The sequence below is a fragment of the Pyxicephalus adspersus genome, chromosome 2 (genome assembly GCF_032062135.1).
Source record: "Pyxicephalus adspersus chromosome 2, UCB_Pads_2.0, whole genome shotgun sequence".
Taxonomy (NCBI): domain Eukaryota; kingdom Metazoa; phylum Chordata; class Amphibia; order Anura; family Pyxicephalidae; genus Pyxicephalus; species Pyxicephalus adspersus.
This window is the reverse complement of record NC_092859.1, coordinates 24,794,117-24,812,483: the sequence shown is the minus strand read 5'-3', so window position 1 is coordinate 24,812,483 and position 18,367 is coordinate 24,794,117. Positions and strand designations below refer to the sequence as shown.

Sequence of the window (18,367 nt, the reverse complement as noted above, 5' to 3'; positions counted from 1 at the left end):
TCGAGTGCTTCACACCCAGGGTGTAATGTTAGAATCAAATGTATCCGTGAACATTTATTTATAGCCCTGTTAGACCCATATTGTTATCTGCACCTTCATATCTGTGACTTTAGGGGTTAAGAATCTGATTAGGCAATTGGAAACAATTTCTATTACAAGAACCCCAAATTTATTTATTTTTAAACCTTTTTGTCTTGCTGTTTTTGTGTTTGATGGAGAAAATAACACAAAAGGTTTTTTTTTTCTGAACAATATCCTCTTTAGCTTTTTTTCTTTCCATTTTACACTTTGAGAAAAGGTGGTAGAAGGAAAGTGGCGGACATGAAATGACCCCTTTCATCAGCTGCTTTTTAATTTGCCACCCCACCTTACTGTTTCAATTCCTTCATTTCCAGATTTCCTTTTATCACAATCGTGACCTTTAATGTTATCATCTGGTAATGGTTAATTTTCCTTTTAACCCTCGGTGTGCTGCCCCATTTGCATCTTGAAAGCTGCAGAGCTTCATGTATTTCCTGGTGGTCTCAGATCTCTCCTTGGGCTGTGACAGAGCAAAAAAATTACATGGTGACATCATCCTGTCTCTACTGATATAAAGGCTCAGCGAGAGAGAGAGAAAAACCTTCTCAATGACTGGCTGCAGGCCTCTGCTCCGGTTCCTGCCACAGTCAGGATTTCGCTAGAGCGTCTACCCGTCAGCGGGAGAATGATCAACAGATGCCACGATTAGGGTCCAGGCTTCTGTCACTGCCTCCATCCAGCGATTTAATGGCAGACCAAGCTCGCTGATTTTTGGATGTTGTTGCTCTTTTAGTATTCTCTTCTATATGCCTCCAAAATGAAAATTCCTTTTTTTTTGTTCAATATAAATGCAACAATTTAGACCTTTCCTTTCCACTTTGTAGTCCAGTTAAAGATTTCTTTTGTAACCATGGCAGCAACACTTTTACGTGCAAGACATCCCAATTTTCTTTTTCTTGTCATTTGATGAACTTCCTGCTTTTATTATAAATCTTCACAAAGCTTGAAGTAAGATTAGAGGCATCCAGTGCAAAAAGGAATTTGATCTTTGAGAATCTTCAAGGGTGAATTTTATTACTCTTTTTTTTTTATTTATATAGTTACATCATTTTTTGTGGTGCTGTGTAGAGTATAATATACCTTTAAATTATGGGGGGACCCTTAAAATAATTTTCAGATCCCAGACAATATTCATGACATGCTCGATTCATGGTACATTAGCCTGCTGGTCTATGGAAAGAATGGCTTTTATATTGTTGGTTAGAGGGAAGAATGCCATCATTGCAGATATCCAAATAGATCATTAATGACCATGGAAACTGACCTGAGAGGTTCAAATGGCTCAAGAAACCCCTGGCAACCTTTGAAGGAACCCTAGGGTTTCTTTTCCTACTATTAGACACCGAATGCCCAACACATTCTGCAGAATTTATTTTTCTGCTTTTTCAGATATAGAAGGCCTGAAAAATCTGGAATTACCAAGGGGCCACACAAAATATTCCGCAAATGTAATTCTACAGAAAGCTGTCAGATAATGTGGACAGTCAAAAGGATGGACATCATACAAAGGAAGAATGGTGCGAAATAAATAAACCAAACTGTTTACTAGAAGCCAGTCTACAAATATTTTATTGTAACTTGTTTAAATCTTAATTACAGCTTCAGCTTAAATCAGGTAAATTCATTCCAGGTGCATAAAAATACAAAAATGTTAAGAATAACGCTATTTTATAGGGTGACTACCACTAATAATAAAGATGGAGTCCTGCTGGAAAGATTTCCACTAAGATATGAGACTAATTCCGTAAAGATCTAGAGGAAGTCTTGGTAATCCTAATGTTGGTGGTGAAAGCTCCCTCATGGGAACCACACCAATAATATCCAGGTAGAGACCATAAACTTTTCTTACTTCAAGAGCTTGTGTTCACGAGTTGTCACAACTGCTATTTTCTTTTTTCCAAATCTATGAAATGATTAAAGCAAAAATAAAGATCTATTTTTAAAAACCCACCATCAGGCAGGTCATAATTGCAGAAAGGGACAAACAATATTCCTTTTACAATAATCCCTCCTTACCTGCCTGATTGCTCTGGGTATCTGGAAAAAACTGCACATGCCTGGATAAATGAACTCCTGCACGGGAGTTAACGTTATCCCAACCCGGAAAATGAAGATGGCCAAAGATCATCTATAGGAAGGGAAGAAAGAAAGGATTGAGGGACCCTGCTAGTGAACGAGGACAGGTGAGTATCACGGGTTTAGTTCTGCTTTAAGTGGAGCAGGTCAGAAGATGCTCAGCTTCAGATGTGAATTTTGGATAATGCAGACCATAACACAAGTAAATTTTACTTCTGTCTGTTGCCTCACTTCATGTTTTGTCTAACACTTGAGACAAAAAGACAGGTAGTATAAAAATTTTCTTTAATGTCCTGTTGTTCTTAAAGGACACCAACATGAGCTCAAAAAGGATCTGATTTTCTTTACTATATATAATGCAGTGTTCAACCCAGAAATATTTTTAAGCTGGGTGGTAAGAAAATGTAGGTGGGTGGCAGCCCCTGTATTGTGACCTACCTTTTCAGTAAACAGCCGGGTGGTGCGCCCTGTCAAAAGGGGCTGGGGAGAACACTGCAATGCAAATAAGTATTGGTTAGAGCTGGACTATATAGCATTACCCTCCCAATGAACAGCATATATTAACAGGGATAAAAAAACGCCCAAGCCTTCAATTTCTGTGGAATCCCTGCATTCCACTGTTGGGACCAATATAAACATGAATGGACCCCTAATATCTAGGTAAACCCTATTATTGAACATATTTGCTCAATTGGTAAATATGTCTGCTCGATTTATGTTTTGAAAAAAATACCCGCTGATCCTGCCAGCTCTCTGGACTACAAAACGCTGCCCATCTATGTTTGTAGAGGATTGGGTTGAAGTCCTATCCTATAGTGACAACCTTGCTTCTTCAAAGATGCAGTACAAAAAAAAAAAAATGATGGAGTAGTGGAATAGTAAGTGTGCAGTGTTCAACCCAGAAATTTTTTTTCCCACAAACAGCCGGGTGGTTACTGAAATGTCCTGGGTGGTGTGTCCAACTAAAAGGGGCAGGGGAGAATACTGGTATGGTACAGATAGCATCATCAAGATAAAAAAATGGATAAAACAAAAAACCTTACTAAAGAAAATGTATGCAGCCACCACATCCATAAAATTGGCTGCAATATATTACCTGTTTGTTTTTGGGTTTAAAACGTTTATTATTCTGAGGATATTACCTGCCACATTCATATCAGGCTATCACTGAAACATGAAAATCACAAATCCCTCACTATAAAGCGTTTTGGTGACCAGAGGTGCCTTATAGCCCCCGTCTGGATAAATATGGTTTTATAAATAAGCGGTTTCCATTCTGTGAGGTTTGTTCCGCTCGAGCTGCAAGCCAGGGAACGATATTCCCAATTTCACATAAGCGGCGGCAGCGGAGAGCTGTTCTTTGCAGTGGCAACACGCCTTTGTGTTTTGTGTAATCCTAGCCGCCAGCTACGGGCTATTTGTCTAAGCTGCTGTGCCTACGGGGCATGTAGGGCGATGCCAGATACTAATGTTACCGTAAGCATCTCTGCCAGTTATAGGATTGCAATGTGACAATTGAATTTAGAGGTTACCTTGGTAAACACAGAGGTTTAATAAAATACAAAATATCTGTAAATGAAAGTGGTTTTACATTGTAGTTTAGAAAATAAAAAAAAATCATGGTACTACAGGATAACTTTCTTTAGGGAATCTAATTGGATAACTCCCAAAATGTGAATTGTATGATCATTTTGTGCACAAACAAATACGCCTGCCCTTTTTTGACCAGTAAATTAGCTAAACGTATTAGTGGTACTTCAAAAGGGTTTTTCTTATATTACTATTCTTTTTTCTAAAAGTCACAGCCCTAGTAGAAAAGGCCTATCATGAACAATTGGGAAGAAGCTACTTTTGTCAATTTGGATATCACCTCTCAAAATGTATTTTCATGCTAAGTTTGCACATAGGAGTTGAAAATTATAAACTACATTAGAAGACGAAACTAGAGGGTTTTATCACCCTTGCATGAAGCTTCTTAGTAGCATCGGGAAATGGAGACTGAGTTGTAGTTGCTGAAAATTGTTGCTGCCCCTCTTATGTTCACAATAAGGGTTTTTAGGATCATGTAAATTTAGATCTTTTACTGGTACCCTGCATGCCCATCCCAGATTTTTTAACAGATACCTGGGGCAATCAGGCAGGTAGGAGGGAATATTGCAGAAGGCATATCACCTGTACCTTTCTGCAAAAATGATCTGCCTGATTGTGGAGTTTTAAAAATGGAACTTTAGTTTCTGTTTAAGACCAACCACTGCTGCTCTTGCTTATTTTAATTATTTTAAGATCCTTTCTAAAGACAAAAGACTGAAAGATGCATGAATTAGTGCTCTGTAGAGGGGAGGGGGAGAACGACAGAGCGGCACCCCGCTGTGCTTTCACCCCTTCACTTCCAATACTGTCCTTCGTGGATCCGTCAGGACGGATCCATGAACAACATCCGCCGACCGCTGTACACACGTCAGATTCTCATCTGATACTAGCCTTGAAATGATAATTGGATGAGAATCACCTGACCTGTGTACATAGCCTAACAGGCAGAAGCAGCAGTGCCTTAGATCATATTCCAGAGTTTTCATGTATATACAGATATACAGTTCACAGGAGGTGAGGTGATACAGAGGCACATACTGCTGTATTTCAGGAAAAATTCAAGGCAGTATTTTAATCCTGTTTGAAATGAAAGCATTATTTTATTTAGTGGACCACAGTTGTGTTTCAAAGGGCTTTTAAAAAAGACTGCCAGAGCATGTTGGGGGTTGTAGTTCTTTAAGTGTCCAAGGCTGCGGATGACCCAAACTATATTGTACATGTGTAGAGTTTAATTATTGTCTGTTCACTTTCACAACAGGAGGAATCTTCATTAGGTCCAGAATCACACAGCTGAAGGTCACCATGGTGTGGGGTATAGGAGCATCACGTTGTTTGTACTGTTCTCCGAGCTGCATTTCTACAGTCTAAGTGATAAGATGACACATTGTGTGAGTGGTACTTATTCCCACACAAACCAGTCCTGTGCCTAGATGCACCACTGCTGCCCAGTTATGTTAACTATTTCACTTTGTTGATGTCTTGTTGGGTTCTGCAGCTAAAAAAAACCCAGAGCCTTTTGAGGACCCAGGCCATCCTTCATATTCACAGCTGGATATTTCACAATCATTTCATGTAAAGTGTCACTTTACATGAAATTACAGTTATAGGTAGCAGTTGTACATTTTCATACATCAGGTTATAGTTATATTTCTGTGGTCCTCTTAGATTATCTGGGTGTAGGTAAACTTTCAGGAGTGTTAATAACTCAAGGTTGCAATAGAGCTAATAAACACCATTGTGCTATTATATTATTATATGCAGGGGATAGAGTTATGCTTCTAGGCCCTGTGTATGAAAGCAAAAAATTGGGCGCATGTCCTGCATTTTCAACGCTCGCCAGGCAGTCTCTGAGTCTCTGTGCTTGGGCCTGAAAACATTACTGAAAAGATTTATTTTGAACAATGTCATTGTTCTTTTTTGATAAGCCAAGATTCTATTAATCTGTATTAATCTGATATCAAGTCTCCTGGATACAAATTTCATTTGCGTTTCGCTTTGATGGGATTGAATTTTTTTTATTTCTGCTTCTCCCAGTGAGGTTCTGCTTCTGTGTGATTGCAATATAAACCGTCAGCGTGCTGAGTTGTCCTGGAGTAAATTGTGCATTGGGCGCAATTTCCGGCAGCATCGCCAATTACAGCTATAATCTCGCTCTCTTTGTGTACCCCTTTCTCTACACTCTCTCTCTTTCCTCCCTTCCCTTAAAACAGGGAAACTAAAGTTCCACTTTAAAATTTTGGATCAGGCATGGCATTTTTGCAGAAAGGCACATGCAAAGTACCTACTGCAATAAGCACTTTTACCCTCCTGATCACTTTGTGGAACTGTCAGAAACATAGAGCTGCTCATGGGAAGCTCAGAGATAATTGCCAGGGTACTCTGCAATCCCGGCTTCCTCTCACTTGGTTGGACTGAATAAACTTATGTCGGCCCGGATCAAAATGCCCAAAGATTGCAACCTAAAAGAGAAGAAGGAAAAAGATGGTGGTGTCCTGTGATGGAACCAGGACAAGTGAGTATAGCAGGCTTTAGTTCTGCTTTAATACCAATCCTGCATACTAAATATAATTTTCTGGGAAGCATATTTTAGATTCAGGCCCTGTGGGTACAGGTTCTCTATACGTGTCTGAAGGTTGGACCAAAATATTCTTATCTGACATGTTTTTTCATGCACAGAATCCAGCATTGAAGGCTTACTCAAAAATCTTCTTTTGGGAGATCTTAGAAAAAAAATGGAATTTCTTGTTTTTACTTTGTAGCATTTTCTCTTTAGTGCAGTTAGTGTTTTAGCACTAGAGAACACCCTCCCTTACCACACATATGTTATAGAGAAAGGGGGATGTTCTTTAGACCTAAGAAACTTCCTGCCAGATTGACAATGCTTGTCCCCTATAAAGGACAGTGAACGAGTGTTGTCAAACAAGGTCAGTAAGTGTGACAAAAACTGCCAGGATCATCAGGTAAAAGTAATGAAAACCTCCTGATAAGTTATTTAGCTGCAATATATTATAACTTTTTAATTGGCTGTAGGTACACATTAGTTGAACTGTGTTTTTGCTTTATCTGCCAAACAGAAGTTCATTCACTAGAAATTAAACTTTTCTGTACCTCGGTGCATCTGGTTCTAGGTGACCCAGAAACTTGTTTATAAAGAGACAATTAACACAGTTCACCATCTGACAAGTCACAAGTGCGTTGGTATCTTGTGTAACGGGAACGCACATGCTTCACCACTGAGCCGGTGTCAGGAGTATGGTCGCGGTCGGCTCCTGCTGAGCGCACACGGTATTTTAGAGAATCTCTTCTTTACAAAGTAATATCATGAAGACTGACATCAGCCCTCTGGATCTGTATCCCCGTGACACGCCGAATTTAAAAATAGTTTTCAACACCTCAGGGCCGAAGTTAGATAACAAGACAGCTTTGTGTCAGGTCATGAATGAGATGCTGTGAGGTGGCTGATGTGCAGGGGTGAAACTTATGCGGTGAAGATCCTGCAGGAGTTTCTTTGCTTCTTTCCACAGAAAGGCCAAGTTTTATAGGTTACTCATAAGACTAAAGAAAGGGGTCAAAGTTAACTTGTGTACAAGATATTTGTGTATCGTTTTCGCACTCTTTTTCTCCACCGCCCCTAAAGCAGAACTAAGTTTTTTTTTGGAAATCTTTTTTTGGACTATTGTCTCAGTAGTTCTCTTTTGATTAAAAAAATCTTTTTAATGCTTGATTTTCTATCTCAAAGCCCAGCTAACCCCTGAATAGATCAATTATTAAAGCAATAATGTCAAATATTAGTATTAACTTTGCTGAATGTCACAAATTCATAGATTTGTGTAGCTTTGCATGGCTATACCTGTGTACCTATACACACTGCCCCCAGTGCCTTTTAATTACCTGTTAATAAACAGAGGTTGTTGAACACTTACCTCCTATGACTACCAGCCCTGCCTCCTCAAGTAGGCACATGGTTTGTGTTGCGATATGTGGATGATGGGATATGTAGTCTTCCATCTCTTGTTCTTCCTTTATTGGGTGTTAAATGATTGACCATACCAGTGGCTGAATTCAGAGATTGAAAGAGAGGAAATGGTCTTAAATCCGTGCAAGCACTTTTGACCCAGGAAACAGATATTTAGTTCACCACTTTACTTTGTGACTTTGTTTTTAATCACTTATCAGCCTGATTGCTATCAAAATGTTCCCAATATTGGACTTGTTGGGCTGAACATTTTAGATGACGTGACCTAAATGTCAAATCAATGCTCAGGTATAGGATTGAGCTTTGTCAATGAACTGGAACCTGGGGATTTTATATTTACTTGCCCCCCATGGCATTTTCACATCCAGTAGTATGGGACTACAGCATGTAAAGGATTTGCTTCCCCTGGGGCCATTCATTGGTCACACCTTGTAGTGTTAAATGTAGAGATTCTTTTGTTAGCCATAGTATTTAAACAGAGCAATTATATGAGAGAAGGACTATGACAGGGTCATTTTAAAGTTAAAGTTAGCCAATGGCAACATTTGTTCCTGTGACAACTGTCTTGGAAGGATATACTCCCATTTTTTTGGAGTCTCAGGAACAGGAAGTGGATGGAAATATCCGCAACCAGATAAAGATTGCAATTAAAAAAAAAAACAAGCCAGAACTGAAAGCATTTTTTACTCTAAGGCTACGTACACACGTCAGATGGTTCTTGTCCTATAATTGCCTCAGGGCAGATATCAGACGAGAATCTGGTATGTGTACAGCGCTCCTTGTCTGGAGGACCGATCCACGGATAAAGGGAAGAGAGCGCAACCATCATTCTCCCACTCCCCTCTCCATGGAGTAAAATGGCGCTGTATGTACAGAGTTCGTCTATATATCGTTTAGTCTTTTGTCATCCAATGACAAATATTGCATGTGTGTATGCAGCCCAAGTTTTAGCTTCAGGTATACTTTATGTGGAGTGCTGTAAACTGTTCATATTTGTAGGCCCTCCTATTATTCTGGCACAGGTATACATTTTTGGAGGTGTTGCGGCTCAATGGAGCAATTATAGGTCAGAGCAAAATATATCTTATTTCTTAAATTTCAAACTAAAGCAGCCATACAATTCACAAGAAGACACTTATGGAAGAAGGCACACAAAAACAAAATGTCTCTGTTGTGTTTTTGACTACTTCTTTGCAAAATCTTGTGCTTGTAGGAGGAATGGGCTTCTGTGTAGTATTGGCATGGTTATAGTATACGGTAGGTTAGAAATTGGCCAGACGAAAGGCTGACTGTTATACTAAGCTATTTCTAGTTATTCATATCCTGTACAGCGGGATAACATAAAACCAAGTCTGGATTGCAGTTGTCTCTGCCCGCCACTGTTAAGAGGTGGTAGAGGTTACAATCCCTTAAAGTGAGTCACATCCCCAGCATAATGGTTCAGGGTGCTTATTTCTCTATTTTGGTAACTCTTGGTGTTAGTGACTCCTGACTTGTATTTCATCTGGAGAATCGTTGTTTGTTATTAACATCCTAAAGGCACAGAAAGGAGGAATAGATACGTAAACTTTATCAAGCCCTTCAAGGGTTTATTGTTCTCCCTGGAAAAAAACAAACACCTAGGGGTAGATTTATGAAAACTGAGGCAAACATTTACCCCTGCCCACAGCAGTGACACTCTTCCTTTGTTTTTTTTCCCAGGACATTACAATATAAATGTTGGCTTTGGTAAATGCACTATGCTTAAATACATTTTTATAAATCCTTGTCCCCTGGGTGACTTATGTTGTTATTAAAAGAAAAGGTTTGGATATTACCACTGCTGTTTTTTTTGTTTTTTTTCATTTCTATGTAAAGTGCAGGAAATAATAGTTTCCCTTTTGTGATTTACTGCAGATGTTTTAAGCTGTATTATTATTCTTCTTCTTATTATTATTACTACTACACAGTATTTATATAGCGCCATAAAGTCCATAGTCATGTCACTAGTTGTCCCTCAAAGGGGCTCACAATCTAATGTCCTACTAAAGTAATATGTTTTTATTACAATCTGAGGTCAGTTTTGGGGGAAACCAATTACCCCAACTGTATGTTTTTGGAGGGAGGAAACCTGAGTACCCGAAGGAAAACACACGCAAACACGGGCAGAACCCTTCAAACTCCATGCAGATAGTGTCCTGGCTGATATTCAAACCTGGGAGTTAATGCTGCCAAAGCCAGAGTGCTAACCTCTGTGCCTTGTGCTGCCCAGAGTTAGCATCACCAATTCATATGAGAAAAAAGTGCACCCTCTTTCATTTCTAAGGTGTTTTCATATATGGACATATTAAGAAATGATTTGACCTTTATCAGGTCTTTAAATTTAGTTCAACCTTAGAAAAACAATACCACATGATATATTATACTGTTCCATATGTTTGGCAAAGACAAAATGCAGAAACAGGGAGTGAAAAATTAGGTATACCTTTACCACTTCTGGGAATTAAGAGGATAACTACTCATGAATTAGCTGATCATCATAATTGAGACCACCTCAATCGAAGCTAAAGTTGGCAGTTTGCTGGTCAGGAGAATTCAGGTGTGTTACACACTGAGGAAAGACTTCAGCAATTGATTTAGAGAAGCAATCTGTTGTTGCCCTTCCATTTGGGAAGAGATGTAAGGCCATTTCTACAGATTATTCAGAAGTGGAATACATGCAAAGACATGAATGTCCCAACAAATTGCCCTGAGGGTAGGCCATGCAATGGACGGAAAACCCAAGCGCTACATCTCGGACTTTACAGACCTCCGTAAATGTTAACTCAAATGTTAAAGTTAATGACCGTACAATAAGAAAAAGACTGGACAAGTATGGCTTGTTTGGAAGAGTTGCAAAGAGATGGCCTCCTCCCTCTAAAAATAACATGGCGGTACAGCCTAGATTTGCAATGTTGCATCTGAAGAAACTACAAAGCGTCAAGACAGATGAGACCAAAGTGGAGATGTCTGGCTATGATACACAGTGCCACATTTGGCTAAAAACAAAACACAGCATTTTATCACAAGCACCTCATACCAACCAGTGTTCTCCCCGGCCCCTTTTAGCTGGGCACACCACCCGGCACTTTTCAGTAACCACCCAGCTGTTTTTGAATGGTTACTATAGAGTTGGGTCACAATACAGAGGCTGCCACCCACCTTCAATTTCTTCCCACCCAGCTCAAAATAAATTTCTGGGATTGCCAACCATCAAGCACAATGGTAAAGAGGTAAAGATTTGGGCTTGCTTTGCAGCCACCTTACTGAAATTGGGTCATGCAACTGGACAATGATCCAAGCACACCAGTAAATCTACAACAGACTGGTTGAAAAAGACAAGAATCAAGGTGTTACAGAAGGCTAATGAACGACCAGACCCCAACCCGATTAAAATTCTGTGGAGGGAATTTATCAGAGTTCCCCATATTCCAAATCTGAATGCCTGCAAACCTTAATGAACTGAATCAATATTGTATAGAAGAGTTAGCCAAATTTCCATCACAATGATGTGAGAGACTTCTAGTCATAGAGAAAATCATTGCTTCATCTTAATGCTGCTAACAATCGTTCTACAAGCTATTGAATAATGAGGTGTAACTTTTCTCACATGGCTTCTCCATTATGGCTTCATTTTTGCAAATAAGTAATAAGTAATGGTAAAATAAGTAATGGTATACACATGAGATTCGATTTAAATCGTTTTAGAACCTGCTAAGGACTAGACGATTCATTTTGTGTGTCCTGAATGTAAGACCTTTAATTAAAAGAGGGGGTACTTTGTTTTTCTTATGTTTATAAACTGTTTAGATATTAAAATTATTATTACTCTTAGATATTAGTTACACTTAGCCAGATCTGAGATAATACTTTATTGTAAAACGAAAGCAACAAGCATTTCACAAAGTGGTCAAATATTTTACAAGTCCATGTAGATGTTATTTTCATTACCGAGGAAAGATGTTTGGCAGGCAAACATGGATAACCCTAAAAGCATCAGTCAACAAAGTGAAATAATATGAAGTCCCAATTTAACATTTTAAAAACATAAAGATATAAAGGCTTGTGTGTGTGTTGTGTTGTTTTTTTTTTTTTTTTTTTTTTTTTTAGCTAGTACCAGTTTGGACCCCCTTGAAGTCACCCAGCAATAGCAATATTGAATACAAAACAATGGCATGATTTACTAAGGAGTACAGTGGAAGAATTATGTAATTAAAAAATAAAAAAAGGTTTTTGTTTTGTCTCTGGGAAGATTAATCCTATTTGTTATTTAGGCTGGGTCTACAGGGACATTTTTAAAAACGCATGTAAACAATCCTACTGCGTTTCTATGCACTTATGCACTATTAATGTTTTAAAGCTTGCCTATTAAACGATTGAAAACTGCTATACCGCGTTTTCCCACGTTTTTAACGCGTTTACCTTTCAAGTGCTTATAAACATGGGAAAACACCCCATTGAAATCAATGGAAGTGTTAACCTGCGTTTTATTTTTTTAAAAGTTTAAGCAATGTTATAGATAACGCTAATAAAAATGTGCCTCAAAGAAACTTCCTGGTGTAGATTAGCCCAATGAAATGCATGGGAATTTAAAATATGGGCTTTTAAAGAATCAGGTTAAATGCTGGGGAAAACGTCCGTGTAGACTAAGCCTTAGACCGGCGGTCGCCAACCGGTGATCCGCAACCCTGCTAGGGGGATGCAGCGGCCTGAGCCGTGGACCACGTCCCCAGGACAGTTCCCAGGCTCAGGGAAGTGGGTGGGCTGTGTCCCTTTACACAACCCGCCAACTCCGCCATTGCAGGCTCATATCTGTGATGGGAGAGTGGGCGGGGTTATGCCATCATGACATTACTCTGGGGGAGGTTTCTCCCCCATTGAGTGACACCCGGCTCCCCGCGCATGCAGGGTCTGGAGCCCATAAGTTTAGTTGTCTACGGGACCGAAAAGGTTGTCCACCACTGCCTTAGACAGAAGGAGATCCAATATCCTATAGTTGTCTCTAGGATAGTAAGTGAGAAGAACTCTTCCAATGGGAATGCTTGTTCTGACTTGGCAAAAGGGCAGTCTTTTTTTTTTTCATTGAATCTGAACTTAAAGATATGTTGTGCTCTATGTAACATTCAGAAATTTTGATCATGCCTAATGCTTTAAAGAAAAAAGTTACTGTTATCATAAATTCTTCTTGGTATATGAGTGTTTTTTGGTCAGTGGTGGTCAACTTACCTAATAAAGCCTTAGGTGGATGCCCAGACTTTACCAAAGGCCCACATATACCATTAATGTAATTGTCAGAGACCACATACAAGAGATGGTCAAAGATTGTAGCAATCCACATAAATATGTCAAACAGCCATCATGTGAAGAATGTAGTTGAAGGCTGCCGGAGTCTGGGACATTTTTACAAATGACTTCTAGTGATTACTGCTATTAGGCTCCCTAGAGCCCCTGTAAAGTTTAACTGGCACTGAATTTATTAATCCTTCTGGCTAGGAAAAATAATAAACCAAAAATGGAAAAAAAAAAAAGACAGCTTAGAAAAAGTAATAAAGTATAAAACCAAATCACTTAGAAAGTATCCAATTTAATACATTTTTTTTTACCTACATACCTAGGCAAGAAAAACACTGTCTATACTGTCTGGTGGGGCATTATAAGTATCAAAGGACTGCATGTTGTGAATCAGGGCCCAGGTGCCCTTGTGCTTGCAGCCTAATAGCTGTGCACCTACAGTGTGAGATCCGAGGCACTGCTGCCTACTCTGGCTCTTAGTTCTAGGATTCTATATAGAATATATATAGGGGATATTAGTTCTCAGGGCATATCTGATATCTCAGGGGGTACTGTTCTGCTCATTGTTTTTGCTGGGGGCTCAGGCATAAAAAAACAAGAACTTGCCTGTACTAAAATGGCTTTTTCTGCACAAAAACACCATAAAGCCATGGTAGGGCAGTTGTGGGAAAAGAAGAGTTGCAGGGAGACCATAGGCGAAGCTGGTGATTAGTCCTTTACCCTGCCTATTTTTAGGCACATCTTTCAGTGTTCAGTAGGATAGGAATGCTGTTTCTTCTAGGCTTGCATTAAGAGGGATATGAAGAGTTAAACAGACGTCATTCTGCTGAAGCGTTACTATTTGCTTCCGAACCAATTTAAAAAGTCAACAGGATTACACTGCTCTCATCCTGCTTTCAGAAGTAGACCATTTTGTGAAAAAAAGAGACTTTAGCTGGGCAAAGGACAGAAATAGCTGTTTGAAAAAAGCAGTAAAACCATTTCATCATAAGAGCGCTCAAAGTCAGCAAGTCTCTGTTAGGTAAAGTGGACCTGTCACACTTCACTTAAATTGGTACAGTTCCATGTCAGCCTTGCAAACTCACAAAGTTAATAAATACATTTTGCAAACCTAATTTAAACAGTGCATTTGTTTATCTCTAGTATTAGCGCCTATTACATAATATGCATTATTGTGTGATGTATTAAGGCAGCCCTTTTGTCTTAAATGCACCTGCAGCCCAATGCATGAATAATCAGGCTTACAGTGTTTTTTTTTTTTTTTAATCTGATGCACACCAAGGTGCGTAGCTTGTGCATTTTAATTTGCTGCAGCTCGGGTACTGTCAATAATGTGTTGGGTGCTATTCATAAAATGACACCGCAAGCAGGTACGGTAGTGTGTAATAATGCGGAGTTCAAAATAGTTGCCCTCTGTCTGCATATATTGTTCTAAAATATATTCCTTCTCACCAAGGACATTGGGAGGAGAAATATAATATAATGGTGCTACCAGTGCAATATAGAAACAGTTTATTGACTACATCTAACAGTCGTGCACAAGTCAGGAAAAATGAGTTGTGTGTACTTGTTCCTTCTCACCGGTATATCACTGCTCAAGGGGTCTATATTCATATGACTTGCACTATTTTTCCTCATCCTTATTGTGTCATCTCTTCAATTCAGCATCCGTTAAATGAGTTAATGCTCAGGGGTTGATGGTTGCCGCAAGTTGCTATAGAAACTGCAGCATCCTGGAAATTTTCTGTTGGATTAACAAGGGCTGACAATATGCTTTCTCTATGCTTTCTCAGCTGAGAAGGCTTTAAGCAACACAATCATAATATTTCCTAAGCTGAAATCCCTGTATAAAAAGCAACTTCCATTTCTAAAAATTAATGAAGCACAAATGAAAAGCCCTATGTTGGACAGATATTTTGTAGCTATTTAAAACTAAAAGATTAAATTCATTAACGGTACAGTTAAAGTTTTGCTCTCTGAGCGATTGTACCACCTACCTAGGGTGCAGGATACAGAGATGGCCACTGCGACTCAGTACCCCTCCAATCCATGTTGGCAATTGTAAGAATTAGTGATGTCATCTCTAACCACTCATAGGTGGGAGGCAAGAAGATTGAACTGACCAAGAACGAGGATTCGGCTTGTCAAGGAAGGGATTCCAACATCATAGCCATAGACTGCCACTTCTCTGCCCCCTGGCATCACCTCCTATGTCTTTAGCTTTTCCAAGGTAGACAGAAGATGGTATTACTCTGCCAACATGGACTGGAGAGGAAACAGACTAAAACTAGACACACTAGGAAGAGATCCAGTTTAGTTTTTTATGCACTTTAGGGGACATTCAGATAACTTTTGTGTGCTGGTGCAGTTATTCTTTAAAGCAAAATAAATAAAATGCAATACTTCTCTGTAATACATTCATATCTCCCAAGTTTTTAAAACACAGCCATTGCAAAAGAATACCTTCTAATCTGGCAGTAATGAAGTGTGCTCCTATTTTCCATGATGAGCTAACACCACTGTGCCTTTGCTGCAGTGAAATCCAAGGTGTTAGCACCCTGCCCTGTTCCATCGATCTGAAACACAGTTCCCCATTCTCTTCATCTCTATTACATTGGATGGAATTATTCTGTAGTTCGTTAGCCGAAATCTGGCTAGGCCTGAGAACACTATGTAAGATTTCAATGAAGCAGAGACAATATTATCAAATCACAAAAGGAAATAAGGTCAGTAAAACTCTGGTAGGATTTCAGGAAAACACTTTAGCAGCTAAACTGTTGTCTAAAGCTATGTACACACGTCCAATGCTTCTCGCCCGATAATCAGCGCAGGGCCGATATCGGGCATGTGTACATCGTCCGAACAATCGTCCTGGCAGGTCCATGGATGATGGACGGCGAACGATCGTAATGCAAGAGAAGGGGGAGAGCGTGCAGAAGGGTTTCGCTTCGTCGTTCTTCCCCTCCCTTCTGCAAAGAGCAGAACGTTCATGCATTGTTTAGTCTTTTGTTGTTGAAAAGGATCGTGAAAGATCATTTCCAACTACAATAATTGCAGGTGTGTATGCGGCTTAAGTTGTAGAATGTACCTAGGATATCAGGAAACAGAGATCTGGCCAGTGTGGCCCAGTACCCTTCCAATCCAAGCTGGCAATTGTAAGAAATAGCAATGTCATCTCTACCAAAGGTTCCACTTCCCTCCTCATGGTTTTTGACAACCAGGAATGAGGATTTTGCTTGGGGCATGGCTGACAGCACTACTTATGATTACAGTAAAGCAGAGACAACTTTGTCAAATCTCAGAAGCAAGTTTGAGGCTCTGTGAAACTGTGTCAGGATTACCTTGTATTTTTTCTGCGCATACCATGTATTTTTCTCCATTTTAAAGAGACAAAACATGGAAAAATGTTTATGCACTGCAGAGATGTTCCTAACTTTTTTATTTTTATTTTGTTCAGGCATACACCTTAACAGTCCAAACAAAATGCATTTTTGATTGAGTAAGCTTTAAAGGTCTTGTTCATAATATGTGTCGTATAACTATTCTTTGTGTTTCTTTCTGTAGGTCATGAAATTTATGTTTATTTTAAACATGGAAGATCCATCTATGTTCATGAACTGCTGATCATCATACACTGCCAAAAAATCCTTTAATATTGCTTAAGTGACCATTACTCCCCCAAAATTTTAGAAGTTTACTGTCCCCATAACAAATTAGAGCCATGTATGGAAGTTCTCGTTCCGTTGGGAAGCTGGAGTCCAGCAGTCAAAGTCCTGGACGATCCCCGCGGCTCCCCCGCTCGCCACGCCTGGGCCATCGTCGCACTAACAGTACCGGTGGCAGCTCTGGTGGAGTTCCTGGTGGAGGCAGTGGAAAAACCTTGTCTATGGAAAATATACAGTCTCTGAATGCAGCTTATGCTACTGCCACTCCCATGTATCTCAGTGATCATGAAAATGTGGGTGGAGAAACCCCAAAGAGCACCATGACCCTAGGACGGTCAGGGGGAAGACTGCCTTATGGGGTGAGGATGACCGCCATGGGAAGCAGCCCAAACATTGCCACCAGTGGAGTATCCAGTGACGCTATTGCTTTTGGTGATCACCAGATTCCACCTGTTAGCATGGCATCTACCGTTCCCCATTCTCTACGCCAGGCCAGGGACAACACCATTATGGATCTTCAGGCCCAACTTAAAGAGGTCCTAAGGGAAAATGACCTTCTTCGAAAGGATGTGGAGGTGAAAGAGAGCAAATTGAGTTCATCCATGAACAGCATCAAGACTTTTTGGAGTCCAGAGCTTAAGAAGGAGCGTGCGTTACGCAAGGATGAGGTGTCTAAGATTTCTGTGTGGAAGGAGCAGTACCGGGTGGTCCAGGAGGAGAACCAGGTTAGTGTCTGATTTTACAGCATTCTGTAGTGCAAGAATCATTATAGATAAAGATGAGTTTTAAGAGGTATTTACACATTTTTACATCTGTGTTATTGTGTTCTGTGTATTCACAGCAATAGTATTTGTCAAAGAAGGTAACTGCAAGGCTCAAAAAATGGCATTCATGAGAATCACTTGAAATCTACGTGGATGTCTTGTCCACCCTTAGAGTGATTATGTTCACTCCCCATTTGTTTCCTCTCTCTCTATTTCCCCACTATCATTTTCCTAATTTTTTATACTTGTTCTCTTTCTTTTCCTCAATTGCACTTTGTCTTCTTTTGTGTCCACTTTTGTGGTTACTCTTCTGCTTTTAGTTTTTTTTTTTCTATGTATATATTTTTTTCTTTTCCTCTTCTCCTCTCACCCCTTGCTCCTTTTGTAATTTCTGTTTTCTTCTCCTTCCTTTCTTGTTTCTTTTCTATTTGCCACTCCCGTATTATTCTTCTCTGGTAATGTCACCACTCCCACATTAGAGGTTCAATTCCCCAATTTTACTTCTTCTTTTTCTTGGAATCATTTAGGGATTCTTTTCCATTGATCATTGTTTTGGCTGCTGTAGAAGCTGGTCCCATAGCTGATGTGTAATCTCTATGTAACCTGCCACATTCTAAAGTTACAAGGAATATTATAAGACAGATGTCTTAAAGGCTGAATTTACCCTCTCTCTGATTGTGACTAGGCCTAAATGTTCACAATCCATTCCCAACAGGACAAAAAAATCTTATCGTCTTATCGTCTTTAAAACATTTCTAGTGGATTTACTATACACTTTGTGTTTACAAATATAGATGTGTTTTACTTTAATCAAGGTATATTAGAAAACAAGAACAGCAAGATTTCCTATTTAACATTTGATGCCAGTAGAAGCAAGCAAAAGAACAAGCGATCTTGTAGGTTTA

At 39.5% G+C, this 18,367-nt stretch overlaps 1 protein-coding gene across 11 annotated transcripts in view; it reads left to right on the top strand.

Moving 5' to 3' along the window:
* The window catches only part of ERC1 (ELKS/RAB6-interacting/CAST family member 1), a 150,411-nt gene that overhangs the window by 6,928 nt on the left and 125,116 nt on the right, over nt 1-18,367 (top strand). For all 11 annotated transcript variants that reach the window (XM_072400058.1, XM_072400056.1, XM_072400055.1 and 8 more), the window contains exon 2: nt 16,598-17,423. In XM_072400058.1, the coding sequence (XP_072256159.1) occupies nt 16,755-17,423 (669 nt within the window). In that variant the 5' untranslated portion in view covers nt 16,598-16,754. The remainder of the gene's footprint in view (nt 1-16,597; nt 17,424-18,367) is intronic.